This window comes from Erithacus rubecula (genome assembly GCF_903797595.1).
Source record: "Erithacus rubecula genome assembly, chromosome: 3".
NCBI classification, from domain to species: domain Eukaryota; kingdom Metazoa; phylum Chordata; class Aves; order Passeriformes; family Muscicapidae; genus Erithacus; species Erithacus rubecula.
In genome coordinates, this window is record NC_136689.1 from 85,786,906 (window position 1) to 85,803,380 (window position 16,475).

A 16,475-nucleotide genomic window follows, 5' to 3' on the forward strand; every position below is an offset into this window, starting at 1 on the left:
AGGCAAAAGATGCAACATCCCCAGCCCTCACTTGGAAGTTTTTTTACATTAGGCCCAAATGACAGAATTTAGGTTACTTCAGGCCAAGGAATGAATAAGATAATTCCAGAACTCCCAGGCTCTTTTCTGAGGACATACTGCAAGCAGGGTCTTATTTATAACACATGAAATTAAGTGAGCAGACAGATTTTTCTTCAGGCAGTGCGACAGCAAACATCAGACTACACTCATGTCATTTGTATCTGAAAACTGTACAGGCAAGATGTGAGAACTGGGAGCTTTACAGTTAGAACCTCCCCAAAAGCAAGCTATTGTGATGTTACTAAGCTCCAGAGGAACACAAGGTGAGCTATCTTACAAATGACCAGCACTACACACTCATGTAAAGAAAAATTACTGTGGTACGCTGAAAGAGAGAGGCAACTGAAATCCTAGCTCCCTATGGATTTGTCCTGCCTGTTGAATTAGCCTATTAGGGTGTCTATATTAAGCCTTACTTCCTTAGGCATTGGAATAAAAAGCTGATAGAGTTCTTGTTTTAATATTAAACAGCAACTGAAGATCCTGTGAGACACCAGCTACCAGGCTGTTAGTGGTTAATCCAACAATTTATGTGAACTTGAAACCCTCAGTCAGCAGTAAAAAGCTGAAAATTCACACCAAGATAAGGCTAACTCTGTAGCCTTTTCTCAACCACTTCTGAAAACAGAGCACAAGGCTACACAGACCTTTACTCTCATCATATTTTCATGTTCAGTAAACACACAAATCTGAAAATTCAAAGGCTGTACCAACTCAATCTGTGCCAGAAAGCCAGGAGCAAGGCCAAAGGTCTCAAAAGAGAAGCTGAGAAAGGCACCAAATTGGCAGCCAAGATGAGACTGTGGTCAGAAGTCAAGTTGAAATTCAGGGAGACAGTACCTAAGGTAGTGTGTGATGCAAGACTAGGGCAAGGTCAGGCCAGAAGTGAATGGATAAAATGCTCCAGACAGCTGGCATACTGAGAAACTAAAGGAAACAAATAGAACTCTGCAACATGTTCAATCAACAGAACATAATCATATCCTTTTCTCTGCTCAGCAATTTAATGGCTGATTGGCTGTAACCAGGTAGTGAAGAACACAGCTCAAGTGTTCAGATATTCTGATAAATATGCTTGCCTAGCTCCTCTTGCTCCGTTAAAACTACCCTTGAATTATCAAATCTAGTGGGCAATGACAGACAATCCATCAATTCACAAAATTATTCCAGCTTTTTCTCTAGCAGCGTCAGTCATATTTCATCTAGTGACTCTCATCCCCAATTTCAGATCATGAAAGAAGTCTTGAGGACAGTTGACATGCTACATTCTACTTTCTTAGGCAGGTGCCTCAATTTAAATAGTGCTGCCAGTAAATAATTAAAACCTCTGCCTCTCAGGGCAGCCAAAATGCCAGAAACTCTAACCAACCGAAAGTTGTTCAAAACAGCCTCTTTAAAGAGAGCCTGCAAAAACTCAGTATTGCTTTAATTAATAGCAGGGTGGCAGCTCCAACTGATTTCAGAATCATAACTCCCATGCAATCAATTTCAGCACCAGCTCAATGCATAAGCAAAACCCTTTTCTTTTTCCTGATAAGCTGAACACATACAGTTGGTGTCTTTAAGATTATTAGGACAACATCAGGGAAAACATTATTTCCCTTCTCTCTTTGCAGGCAAGTATGTATGAGGAAATCTTGTTTCAATTCAAGACACAAAGTGCTGTATAACACACAACAGCAGAAAGTATTGTAGCAAACCATTCATACTGGCAACATCACCACTGGTTCTACAAGGCACCGGAGAACACAAAAAGCTATGGAACAGAGCGGTGGCACTACACACAATTCATCTAAAATGTATCCATACATTTTTGAGTGGGCAGTTACATTCTCATCACTGTAGAGTCAGAAAGTAACAAAGAGACAGCTGCAAAAGTAGAGAATGCTGAATTCGAAGCTTTCACTTAGCCTCTCCCCTAAAGAACACAAAACCCCATCACTACATTCGTCTGACACTCTAAGGGAATCCTACAGAGGCAGCACAACCAGCTCTGCTTGCCTTTAACAAGGAGGTAAGCTGTACAAGTAGCCTGCAGTGGGATATCCATTTATAGTATTTACTCTACAGCTTTTTTTTAGTAAGAAAATAAAAACAGCAGTCCCCATGATGTGCATTGTGTATTTAGGGGTACAAAACCCATGAAGGATAAAAGTTAAAAAATGCTATCTTGGGCTTAATTTTCAAGAACTGCCTTATTCAAACATACATGCTTACAATGTTCTGAACTCAAAACTTTTCTAATGAGGTAACATCTAATATGAAAACTGCTCTTTAGTGTAGAGAAAAGAAGAAATCTGCAATATGCTCAAAAGTCTTCTGAAAGTTATGAGGGAAGCAAACCACTAAGGTTCTAGATTACAGTTACTTCCTGTGTATATGGACACAGACCTTAAAAATGGAAAAACTCAAGAATATACACAAAGCTGTATCAATGCACAAAACTTAATACAACCAAAATTAGGATCTTTTGCACTTGGAATTACATTGCTCCTACAGAAGTGTTACTATGGTCACGATATTCTGTAAAAGCTGGTGGTAGTATCTTACTATATATACATTTCTGTATAATAAATGTATAATATTTGACTCAAGTCTGAATCAACTACTGAAGATAAATGTACGTCAAGAAGAATTTCTCCAAGTTTGACTAAATGCTTACCAGATGGACCACCTGACTGAAAGCATACCAAGTATTCCTGGGATAGAGGCAGTATTAATGGGAAAGTTCTCCTCCTTACTTCCAAAGGGAAAGGAAGGAAACAATGTAGCCTATAGGACAAAGAAAGGTCAGTAGCAGGAAGTAAATAATTAGTGTCCTCTTTAGCTGTAACAGAAGTAAATGCTGTGGTATTTGGATTGGTCTTTCAAAATGTGACCTATTTCCTTTAAGGACTTCTTAAGGGACAAAGACTTTTCTATCTCAGAGATTGCTGTTTGCTCTCACACCTCCAAAACCTGTATGAAGACATTGTTTTATGTTTTAGCATTCTGCTGCCAATCTAAAAAGTATTTAAGTCAGGCACAATTGACAATTCAAAGGTTTCCTATATACTACAGTTTGTAACTTCAATAAATGATACTAACTAGTGATGGCAGTTTAATCATTCCAGCAGCAGTTTAAATAAGAAATAATTTTTACAGAATTTTCCAGGACTCCAAGCCAAATGACAAACACATACATGTAGTACAGGTGACAATACAAGTATTTTAAGTCTCTCAGAGAGCTTCAGTAAGACTGAAATATTGCAGGACCATCTGGGTGCTCAGAGTCTGAAAGAAAACAATCAATTTTGAAACAGAGGGTTTTAAAGCAGAAGATGAAATGGATAAGCTTGACAACAACTTCAAGATGCTCCTCAGAAATGGGGAACTCGTGTGTACTCAAGGCAGGCTACAATGCTGACATAGCATAGAATGTTAGCATTTCTCCTGGTGACCTCAGTGTTTAAATCCCTGTTTTACAGTGTATAAAATAAGAAATCTGATGCCTTCACCTGAGAACAGGCCTTTCATAAGGAGTCTACAGACTGTTTCAGTGAATCTCAGAAACATTCAAATGTGAGATTCTCACAGAAGAACTACAAGTCTACCACATTTCTCTTCTGTGCTTGGAATAGGTGAGGGGGCACTTAGAATGCAGGACTAAAGGATTAGGTTACACAACAGAGCTGGTGAGTAATTTGACATCTTTTGAGATTAAAACATACCCAGCTACACAAGCACAAATACTTTCCCCTGAATTACTTATCCTCATCTTTTAGTCATGATGCTTGAGAAAGGCCCATAATGCACTTTCAAAAAATGAGATTGAACAAAAATTCACATGTTCACTAGATGCAGAAAAAAAAAAAATAAAATCTAAAACAGAATTGATAGTTTTATAGTACTATATGATTCTCCCTTTGACTGTAGGTTTGCTGTGTTCTGCCAAACACAAATTACCTCTTTCCCCTTTATAAACTTAAGGTAACATATCATTCCGTACATTTCACAGGAACCAATTTCCTCTCCTTCCTTTTCAGAGAGTGGTGTTAGAGATGTTGAAGTTGCCTAAAGTTTAAATTAACTTCTAAAAGTTGAGACCACTGAAAATGTTCAAATCATAAAAGTGGTCCCAAGTCCCCATCAATTCACATTTATCGATATATCCCTTTTCTTTCTTACTAAAGTGTTTCTGCAGCAGGACCAATCATTTCAGCAATGAAAAACCACTTTTATCCAGGGTGCTTCAACAGCCAAAAATAAGACAGGGAAGTATAACTACCCAGAATTTATGCACAAACCTTGTCTTGACTTGAAATGGGATTCAGTAGACAAAACAGTAAAGTTTAAGGATCTGTACTGATAAATGGATCTGACTTCTTCAGACCATGTAAGGTATAACAGACTCCTACAAGTCATTTTCCCACTGTAAGACTGTAAGTGGTCCAGCAAAGTTCACGTCTCCAAAACCCTGGAAACATACATCTTCCTTCAGCATCATGACAGATTCCATCTGTTTCGCATTCTCTACTTTTCAGATACTGATTTTTTTTTAATGATCATTGAAATAGTTTATACTTGGGCAAGCAGTTCCTCCCCAGAGTTTGTTAACCTTGTGTGTGTGCCAAATGGATTATTTTTCTCACTACTAAGCACTGACTGAAGAGTTATTAAGTCTTCTCCCAAAATCAAAGAGCATTTTAAAATCTGGTTTTCTTTGCTTTCCTACAAAGGATGAAGGTACCTGTAAGAGTCACAAGACATAAGTCTGCTTCTGAAATTGGACTTTGCAAATGATGAGAGCTGCCTTCAAGTTAAAAAGCAATAAAACCCTCACACATAAACACAGTTGTGGGGTACTTTCAATCCCATCAAGAACAGGCTTTTAATCATCTGGACTTTCAAGTGGATCAGAAGCTTAATATTCCACAACCGGCAAAATAAGGGAACAATAACATAGGCAGATGCTCCAGAAACCTATTAAAATACTTGCAGAACCAATCTTAGTAACCATTTAGCAATCAGATCATTTTGTGCATGCTAAAGCACCTGATCCCTCTGGTATACAATGTACAATGTCTCAATAAACACTGTCATTAAAAAGCCAATTTAATTATATCATACTTTAATATACTGGATGAAGATGTACTCCTTACTCAAAGTCCTCATCCTTGGAGATTATCTTTATATTTCCTCTCCCACTTCATTTTTTACATGTTTAAGTCTGCTCAGATAGTTAAATGAATGTATTTTATTCAAAGCATCCCAGAAGATTCAGAATAACTGTTAACAAGACTCAAGAGATAACAAAGTTAGGATTATCAGTGACTGGCTCCAAAACCTTACTGAAGATGGTATACCAAGCTAGCAAGACTTACAAAACCAATGAACACAACACAATTCTGACCTCTGAGATAAATTCTGGATGAATGTCTAGGGTGTTGACAATTCACCAGGCAATCCAATAAAAACATGAGCACATTATCACATAAGCATAAAGGAAATATCAGTGGTCCAATAACATGAAATGGATTTTTTTATGTGTGTGCATGTAGAGAGGTGTAAATAACATTGGGATTAAAATACTGGATCAAAGGTGAGGATAGTCAACACTATCTGCTTCACAGAAAACTTCTCTCAAAGCAGTAGAAGAGACAAATAAATCACTGTTTTAAATAAATCCAGTTTTACTGGAAAGTTCTTACTAAATTTTAAGCCTAACAAATCAATATAGTTATTGGTACCTCTCTGTTAAGGTCCATTTACATAAATAAACTGCTTTAATTAATGTTGCTCATATAAAAGTCCACCCCTAAAAACAAAAATGGTTTTTGAACTCTCAGTCCCAGTTACGACCTTTGGTATGCCTTCACTTCTGTGGCATTTTTGTGAACCCTTCACAAGTGACTACCTAACTTTTGTGGCTTCACAGCATTAAGAAAATGCAACTATACAAGACAAAACATTCATTTATTTGACTGCACTGGACATTCCAGTAATATTCCATCAAATCACTACATGTTCTCTTTTTCTGTAACTGGATTTAGTTACGAACTAAATGAACTGAATAATTTTTAAAATGCATTGTAGAAAGTCTAGACTTTCAATGAAATACTGTAAAAGTCACCTCAAATTAGATACATAGAAAATAGTTTGATCTACTTGATACACATTATTTGTGTTACATTCAGGGGAACTACAATCTCTATATCCCTAGAGAGTCTCCCAGCTCCCACTGAATCTGCTACGTGGGCTACTTAAGTAGCCATTATAGCACTGTCAAATGCCATTCTGCCATTTCATCACATTGCAGTAGCACAACATGGGCTGCAGTTACCTCATGCAATTTGGGTCCTCCAGACAGACCACCTTCAAGTCAGAGACACAGACTGCTTTTATTTTGCTGAGTCAGCAATGACTAAATAGTCAACTGAGGCACCTGAGAAAGAAGATAAATCAGCCCCGCTTCTCCTAAGGCCCAAGTTGGCCTGGAAACACCTATGCTGTACAGGACTGCCAACCTACAGTCTCACAAGGGTATCCTCTTTCAGTACTGAACAAGGGAGTTCAATTTCTTTTTGTTTTCACACTATGCTTGTTTGCATGCTCTTGTTTTCAAAAACACAGCCTGCCTGTGAGCTTATTCTTTTTCTTCAAAGTATCTATTAATTTTTACATGGATTTTTCACTGCCACAAATTTCTAATCACTAAGATATTCAATGGAATTAAGACACAACTACAGACTGGGCCTGACCTCATACTGGCAGGTCCTTATATGACAAGATTCCTTAAATGAAAATTCTACATCTAACCACTCACTCTTTGTGGCCCTTTCTTAGCTTCTGGTTTTGAATTGAAACAATTAAAACACATTGTCTAAATTTTATTTAAATTTATTTTATTTAGAACTAGCAGTCTAATTCCACTTAGTTGCAAAGGAACTCAAAGCTTTTGTTTAGACTTTTAAATTTAAGACTCCTACCCATGGTCAAAGTAAAATCTTTTGTCACTTTCATATTATTCAAAAATCTACAAAAGGAGACACAGGAATATTCTTTGAACTTTGCTCATCCTAGACATGAGATGATGGGTTTCTTCAAAATGCTTCCACACAGACTCTGGTGAGAAGTCTACAAGCCCAAAAGCTTACACAATTTTTTGCTTGTCACAACTGTACCAAAAATCACAGGTGTCTCAAACACTTGTGAGAACTTACAGGAATAATTTCAAAGATAGTATTCAACCATTACTGACTCAGGCATCTGCTTTCCTCATTACTATATCCAAGTGCACAACAATCTGCTCTTGTGCTCATCTCTCACACTCTGCCTGAAACTAAATTACTGATGTGTGAAGGATTAGCAGCACTCCCTCAAGGCAGGGTAGCATTCAGAGCAGACCACATTCCAAAAACACATTCCTGGCAGGGCACCCCAACTCGCACCATCTTAGCAGACTTTCTTCCTAGCATTACCTTTGCTTCCATAACTCCATCCTAATTTGCTTTTCCATCTGGCAGGTCTTAAAATGTTACAAGTGGACTGCAAATTAAACCATGTAGGATTGCTTTGACTTCATATGAGGATTCAACTTTGGAGAAAGTGGAAAAAGAACACTCCCCTCCCCCTCTTGCCCCAATTTTTTCTATTGACATTAAGAGTAGACCAGGAAAAAAAAAAAAAATTTCACCATATATTAAAGGAAAATTTCCTTTCTGTTTCAGTCCCTCTAACACACACACTCAGTGAACTTCTTAAGCAATCTTTTTTAATTGTTCTTGAAAAATAAAGTATCTACCAACTTACTTCCCCAAACAGGAATATCTTTGCTTTCTGCTTTCATCACGATGGAGGCGAAGGTCATAGTTACTGGAATGGCATCAAAGTAGGAAGAATGGGGAGCCACTGTTAATATTGCTGCTTCTGCTGGCAATGCCCGCCTGCCTTTGACATTTATCCAGTGGAATCCACCAGCAAGCCACATCATTCTCATTATTGCTTTCAGCAAAACATCCACTATCCTGTAAAGAAATGGGAAAGCAGTTATGTTGCCACAGGAACACCTTTAAATAATGAAATGAAAAATTACTTGCATGACAAAAGCTCAGATAGGATATGATGCTTAAAACATAGCTGGAGCACTGCACACACTTTGTTCTTTCTCAGCTGATTTAAAACCACTTTCAAGGTAATACACTGCTCAACTTCATTTTATACCTGAACACTAATTCATTACAGTCTCCAAGACTGGCATTAAGTTCAAAATTTATTTTAATACAGATCGTCTTTTAAGTTTCTTCTACACAATGCCTAACAAGGTTTTCTAGTAACCCCTAAAAAGCTCTAAAAAATGGAGTCCTAAAATATGCTATTAGGATATCACCAGAATGCACTTACTTGGATTCTTGGTTTCAAGTTTACCCAAACAAAACGGGACAAATGCAGGGCAGAGATTCTCAAATATAGGAAGGCCTACAGAATACATATAAGAGCTATGGATATATTTTATTTTCTTCACTTTCCCAATCTTGTCCTGAAGTAATTTGGATTTTGTTTCTTGTGGATTTTTTTTTTGTGGGGTGGAAAGGTTGTGGTTTTTTTGGTAGAGTTTTGTTTGTCGGTCTTTTTAAACTGTCTGACAGGCACAAAAAGAAATTTTGAACAAAGTACAAAAATTGAATACCACACATTGTAACACTTATAGGGATTGGAGGAAGGAGAGCAGGGTAACAGTGAAAACTGGATTAAATGCAAAAGGGAGAAGCTAAAAAAGATTCAAAATAACTGTATGCAAGACTGAAGGCAGCCAATTATTCCATTAGTTATTGCATTGGTATTACTCCAAATGAAATGTAAAGTGATATGCCTCTGTGTTCTCAACCTCCTTCCCTCCTGTGATGCAAAACACAATCAGCATCCTTCATGGTAGTGCCAGCTCCTAATTTTAAAGTTGTCTATATAAGAGGTGATACACCCCTCCAGTCCTGCTCCTCAAATAGCAGTTTTCATGGATGGGAGGACAATGTCTTACATTCTACCTTAATTAGCACTGCAATATCAAAGCAACCACAGACTTTTAATAAGCACCAAAGTATGGGGCAAGCCCTCAGGGAATCAACACAGGTTTTGTCAGTTCATCACAGGGTAGAAGACAATGGGGTGAAGCAGTTTACAACAAAAATTTAGAATATGAAATTCAGGCACATTCCACAAAGTCAATCTTCACAATCAAAAGTTGACATTACAGGAATCAATGCAATTGAAGATGCCACAACAAAGCTTCACACTACATCCTCAATAAAGATAAGAAGCCAGAGTTTACCACTGCAATTCTTGGGTCACCTGGCAAATCAAAGAGCTGAGGCATTTCTAGTTTCCCAGCTGAGGAAAGTGTTTAATAATTTTTATTAAGAGAATAATATTAATATATTTTTTTTAAGACAAAAGTAGATCTCTGAGACAGGTAAAAGGTATTTCCCATCTCCTCTATTTCAAACTGCTGAACTCTATAATGATTCTCTTAGTATTTTACCACATCAGTGACTCACTTTCGCCACCAGGAGAGGGGTTTTTCAAGCTCTTGCTCGTCAGATCCCATTGAAGCAATGAACGCAAAAGGCCAGGCCAGCAACATCATAAAAGCAGCAAAAAAGAGCCGGATAGGAAACAGAGTCAAGGTCATGAAGGCAATCTGCAAAATAAAAATAATTTTAGAAAAGCATTATTCCAACACAACTTCAGACTTAAAAGGTCAGTGATTACTAGAAACTGATCCTGTTTCTAAACTTAAAAATATCCAATGGTAGAAACAGCAGGATGCTGTTAAATTCCAGATATGCCAGATAAGGTTAAAAAAAAGCACAGTTTTCAATATCACAATAGCTGGGCAAGGATGAGTAACGAGCCATAAGGTGCTGTCTCATGTTGTGCTCAATCTGATGCATCTCCAGGCTGCTGTGGAAAGATTAATTCATATTTTTCTCTTCCCTGATGCAGATCTAGTCATCATGCAGGTCACTTTCCACTTCCTCTCACTTCCCAAAGCAGCTCAACAACCAACTCACTCTGTAGGTGCATAAATCTGTAAATGAAGGGTAGGTGCAGGGAACACACAGCAGGAGAAAAGCCCAAGATATCACTTTCAAGCCCTAAGCTTCCAGCCCACTGCAGCTGGATCTTACATTGATGGTTCAGACCGGCACTATCATCCCATAACAACCACAACCTCACTCTCCAGAACAGGATCCAGCCCCTGAAGAGACTTGGCTTTAGTTTGCAGAACTGACAGAAGAAGAAATTTTTTTTCTTAGATAGTCTAGTTTCCCAGATGAACCAGTAAAACTTCACACACTACAACGGTCAGATGAGCATCAAAGTTACACCATCTCACACAACTCTGCATTCAGACAAGATCACCACATCTGGCAGCAAACAGAGGAGCATTCTGGAGATGAGAGTAGCCACCTTCTAAGTTTGTAAAATGAGAAGGAGCAGCCACTAAGAAATAAGTGAAACAAAATGCAGGTGAGGACACACATCTTTGGGATTCACATCTCCCTCCCTCTCACTCCTCCAAGTCTTCTCCTACAACAGGGCAAAGCTGAATGGCAGGTGACTAGTAGTGAGGGATTCCATCCCTTGCCTCTCTTCACCAATCCTTTGTGCTAAAGATCATCTTAGTGCCATGCCACAGAATGAAAGCAGAAGTTGCATCCATAATGCCATAACAGATGGCATAAATGCACAGAAAAGGCCTCCTGGTCTTCCAGAGACCAGGCAATGGCCAGCAAGAAGCAAACACACCAAATGCACAGAGTCTGGCTGTGACACCAGCTTCTTTTTAGCAGGCAGTAGCTCAGTACCTGTTCACACAGAAATGTGGCAGGAGAGAAAAGTAGGTCTACCTCCTGAAGAAAGTTAGGAATCAAGAAAGATGCTGACATCTGAAAATTAGCTCAGTCTATATCTACATTCAGATATCTCCCAGGTAAGAAAGCTTCTGTCCTAAAAAGAAAAACCACCTATGTACAGCAACAGTGTCAGACAGAAAAAATGAGGCTATCCTGTCCTCACTGGCCACTGTCAGAGATCAGAATGCAGGAGACATACACTCTGGCTCTGGCCTTATGTGAACACTGTTTTGATGATCACATTATGACATATTTGGGATGCTGACAGAGACATGTCTTTCATGAAAATTAGGAATACTGCTTGGTAGTAAGTTGTAAGTCACGTAACACCTGTGTTTTGAGATACATTTTAAAACCCCTAAAGAACCACCTGGAGTTGAACTTTGAGGGATTCAGCTCACAACCAAAGAAATCTCAAGAGGGGGTCGATTACAGCTTATTTAACATTTGCTGGTCTACAGCATCCAACTCAATTTTTCAAAGGCTGCAGTGTATACTGTGAAAGACCTATGGACAGCTTGCAATGGAAGGCTGCCCTGGGAAACTGATCTCCCTTCTTCCATCAGAAAATGTAAGGCAAGTCATTTAAACTAAATAGGTATTGTATGTTCTCCTTGTTTAGAGAGACTGCATCCAGATTTAAGTATGATCTCACAATGAAGGTATAAAACATGAACTCAAGTTTCCACTTCTCTAAAATATCCAGTCCCACGTATCTAAGCACTGAGCAAGAGAATCACAGAGTACCCTTGTTTCTACTTCTCTAGGTCTTTCCTAACTTGAAAACCACTATCAGAGCTCTCATGCATAGGAAAGCTTAAAAAATGCAACCTGGAAATTACCAATACCATAAGAAACATCACTAAAACCAGTTTATTCCCAACAAAATTTCCATGGCTTTTTACAAAGTAGCAGTCACAATACTGAGAAAGGAAATGCTATTTGACATGGCAGAGATTTTGATTTTTCTTTTACACGTATCAGATAGAAATTACATCTTATCCCACACTTGTACTTCCCCACTATTATCATCCCTATAGCTCAACTCAAAGATGGCAGTGAAGGAGCTAGGAATTCATCCCTTAACAATTCTCTCACTACCCATTTTCCCACTCTGCAAGTTCCCCAACAGACACATCCATGGAGATAAATACAGCAGAAGAAATTTTCCTATGCAGCTAAGCCAATCTAACAGATCTCTGCTGTTCACTCTCTCTGCAATCCTCCCCTTGAGTCAGCTCTAGCACTTATGTGAGCTAGCAATGAGCCAATATAGCTCATTAGTGAGAAAAAACACAGCCATCCAGCAAAAGAAAATAATCAGAACACAAAAACAATGATATGCTGGTTTAATGAGCCAAATCAGCTCACCAAGGCACCAAATGAACACCAGCAGTGGTGAAATAAAAGGGCCAGAAACACTAGAATAGTGGAAAATGGCATTGTATTGTATTTTGAAGTAGCAGGGGGAAAAGCTACAGATGCTTAGTGACAGCTCCAGCAATGTTTCAGCCTGTTCTGCAGTGGTAACAAGTTGAATCAAGAGCTTGGACTTACATGACAGGTGCCCAGAAAATGTTAGTATGAGCAAAATCCATGGTTAATAAAATCATGTCTGTCCTTCTCCCAGAAAGAATCTTTTTATTATAGTACTGGAATAAAACAGGTAGCTTCAAGAATGACTCTTACTTCGCCCTCAGATTAGGGTAAAATAGCCATAATTTCTACTGATGAGACTCATTTCAGAAACAGACTTACTGCTTTTATGCTCTTGTAATCTCCCAGTTTTTATAAAGTCAAGGAAAGGCGACGTGAACACTTCCTTGACAGTCAAGAGTATTTCTTTTTACTGTTGTTCTTTCTTCCTGTGGTTTTTTTTACCCTCTCTACCTTTCTTTCACTCCCACAGTCTCAGGCTGGAACATACTAAAAAGCATCTACTTTTGAGCTGCATTAATGAACAAAAAAAGCTAATCTAACCCCTTGCAGAGTGCAGGACGAGGTTGTAGTGAAGATAACGGGGCTATCTGGCAGACCATCAGCAACAGACACCAGCCCATGGGACAAAGCAGCCTTGTCTCCCAGTCCCTCGGGTCCCCTACTCATACCTACATTCCTGACCTTCCTCGATAGCCTGTGCAATCCCAGAAAGCCCCGTTAGATTCCCAGGACACACAGAAAAGCCTGTGACACAATACATGCCTGCAGCTGAACAGGAAGTGAGTTCAGCTGCAACAGTTCACACGGAGCCCTCCAAGGCTGTACAGAGGAGAATGCACACTTCTGTGAAACACCTGGGGGGGCATTTCTTCTCTAGTGGAGCAGTTCCACAGCTCTGCTTCAGCAGCTTCTGTCTCAAGCATAACTTTTAATCGGCAAAGAGGCTGGAAAAGCATGACTAAGGCAAAGAAAAAAAATCTACCACAGTTCTGTATGCCAGCTTATGGGCTTTTGCCTTCATGAAACTGCTGCAGTGTTGGGTTAAAGAACTCAATGATGCTGTATATCAGTGAAAGGCTGCTCGATTAAAAGCAAGTCCAAGACACTCCTTGGTGAGGAGGCTGTTCCTTCGGCCTGTGCACTGTGACAAACCACAGCCGTTTAAACACATCTCCTCATCTTCACTGAGGATAACAAATCCTTGAAATCCATTGGCAAAGCTCATCTCATACTTAGAAGCAGGGCAGCCCACACAGAAAGCAGGTGCTCTACAACCAGTCACTTGCCTGACAGAGCTCCTCAAGGAGTCAGGACTAACATCAGATCAGCAATGCTAGTAGGTCCTATGAGACTTATTATTGCAAAAAACATAAAACAAGAGCCTGCTGTCCTCTCCCAGCAGCGCTTTTAAAATTTCTTATAAATAACCAAATAGAAAGCAACAATAGTCATAACTGGAGACAACCCCAGTCCATATGAACATGCGCTTCTCTGTGCTGCCTGAAAGACTTCTACCTCATTAACTGCATATTAACTATGACTTCAGGAACAAAGTACAGTACATGGAAAGGAAACCTTTACAACTATGCAATTAATTGAGGAAGCTCTAGATATAAACTAAATGAAGCAGATGACACAAGCTTTTTCTCCCTTTTCCAGCTCAAGCAACAATTTATGAGCAACCACTGAACACATAGTGGGCAGCTTACTAAAAAGTGAGCATCTTTTCTACTGGAGTGTACTATAATTCCTGGGCTGCTTGATATGCAACATGAGGCACATTCTGATGTTTTTTAAGTCAGGCCATACATATCTTGTGTTAAGCATCTGGGCGGCAACAGGGCAGTGCAACAACGAACTTCACTCAAATGCAAATCAAAGCTGGATCTAAAGCGCCTTGACCCAAGAGGCTCAATATTAGTGAAACATAATTTCCAATGTTAACAGGCACTGAAGGCTCCCGAAACAACAGCTTTACAAAGCTTTAGTATTACAGTGATGGAAGAGGCAGAAACGGCCAGCCCCTCATTAGGTGAGCCTCTGACGGTATTTCTTCCTCCAGCAAGTGACCCAGATCTTACTGAAAGCCTAAGACAAGAGCCATGCCCTCTGAATATCCAACCACTTACTGCCCACTGAGCGAGGTAGAGGCACGGGGAGGGGAAAAAAAACCTAAAACCAAACAACGAAATGAAAAGCCACGCAACAGCAAATTTGCATTTTAATACCGCTTCCTGTAGTCTCACCGCTACCTGCACAATACCTAAATTACGCCGCAGGGACTATTTACCCAGGGGCAAAACTTCGGCTGCACTGGGATGGCTCGGCCCTACCTTGACTTGACGCTGAAAAAGAGCGGCTCCGCAGGGCTGCGCCCCCGCCCCTCATTTAACAAAAAAACCCAAAAACAAACAAACAAAAAAACAACATAAAAAAACCCTGAATACCAGAAAAACGGAAAAAAACCTCTCAAACCTCAACATGCCAAAAAAGCCCATAAAAACCCCTCAAACAAACAAACAAGCAAACAAAAAACACCAACAGCTCTTTTCCCTGTGCGAAGGCATCGGAGCACAAGTTGAGGCGCACGCCCCGCACTACAGCATCACGGCCGCCGCAGCCCCCGGCCCGGCCTCGCCCCGCACACGCCCCGCGCCGCTGCCCGGCTCCGCCGGCTCACAAAGCCCCGGGCGCGGAGCCCCCGCCGCCGCAGGACGCGGCCCGGCAGCCGGTGCGCGGCGGGGGACGCGCGGCAGGAGGCGGCGGCGGCGAAGGGCGGCCCGGCGGCCGCACGCCCCTACCTTGGCTTTCTCCAGGGGGCTGAGGCGCAGCTGGTGCACGAAGGGGCTCCGCGGAGGCGGCCCGCGCTCCCGGCTGCCGCCCGCGCAGCATCCTCGGCCGCGGCTGCTCAACTTCATGGCGGGGCAGGACACCGGGCGGGCGCGGAGCGGGCGGAGAGGGCGCGGGCTGTGCGCGGCGGCCGCCGGTCCCGAGTAGCGGCGGCGCCGGGCGGCAGCGCGGAGTGCGGGCGGCACCGGCGGCCGGAGCGCTCCCCGCTGAACGCCGGCCCCCGCCCTCCCGGCCGCCCGCGCATGCGCGCTGCGCGCCGGCTACAGCGGCTCGGCTGCGCGCCGGTTTCCGCGTCGGGTGGGAATGGGAAGCGCCTGGGAATGGGAAGCGGCGGCGGGGTGGGCGCGCACCCTCCCGCCTTCCTTCCCTCCGCCCACCTACCCACCCTCGGAGCGGCCCCGTCGGGCATGCCGGGAGCGCGGCCCCGCCCGGCGGCGTGAGGGGCGCCGCCCGCCCGCTGCCGGGGCCGCATCCCCTGCGGTGGGAGCGGGAATGTGGCGGGGATGGGGGGCCTGCAGGTGCTGGCACCTCGCTGGAATCCCGAGCGGGGGTTGCGCTGGGCGTACGGCAGCGGAGGGGGATTTGGAGAAAAAGGGGAACGAGGCGGGGCGGGGGAGTCGCTCCGGGCCGGAGGCGGCTCGAGGGAGCCGCGGCTGTAACGGAGCGCGGGGCCGGGAGCATCGCCGCCGCTCCTGGGAAACGCCAGGTGTGGAATTGCTGGGGTCCGTGGGGAAAGCTCTGCTCCGAGCAAAGCTAGACGGTTTTTAATGAAGTCTGGCTAATTTGCACCGTGGGATCTTGGCGGAGTTGGCTGAGGAAGTAGCTGAGTTTTTGGGGTTTAATAAATCTTTAAATGGGAAGTAAGTTATTAAGAAGTAAAGAAAGTAATTCGTGTTCTGTCTATTTTCAAAAGACCAAGCCGTATGCCCTGTACTGTTCTTGACTGTTCTGACAAACCACAGGCAAAACAGTAGAAAAATATATTAAAATAGTTTGATAAAGAAAGAAGTAAGATATCCTTGATGTCAGTCACCTCGACTTATAAAACAATTCTGATATACTTATTATTAAATTGATAAAAGTAACTGCAGAAACATCATGAATTCTGTTTTTAATCTAATAGGCTTAGAACTGCAAAATGTTTTCTGAGTTCTTTGGTAAATACCATATGTATTTCTGATGGCTAATGCTGTTGAATGTGTTAAATAG

At 41.6% G+C, this 16,475-nt stretch overlaps 1 protein-coding gene across 1 annotated transcript in view; it reads right to left on the reverse strand.

The window, feature by feature from the left end:
- The window catches only part of LPCAT1 (lysophosphatidylcholine acyltransferase 1), a 58,385-nt gene extending 42,793 nt beyond the window's left edge, over positions 1-15,592 (reverse strand). Inside the window, exons 1-3 of the mRNA XM_079302497.1 lie at positions 15,218-15,592; positions 9,615-9,757; positions 7,873-8,087 (exon numbers count right to left, since the gene is read on the reverse strand). Coding sequence (XP_079158623.1) covers positions 7,873-8,087; positions 9,615-9,757; positions 15,218-15,334 — 475 coding nt within the window. The 5' untranslated portion in view covers positions 15,335-15,592. The remainder of the gene's footprint in view (positions 1-7,872; positions 8,088-9,614; positions 9,758-15,217) is intronic.
- Between the last annotated feature and the right edge of the window lie 883 nt (positions 15,593-16,475).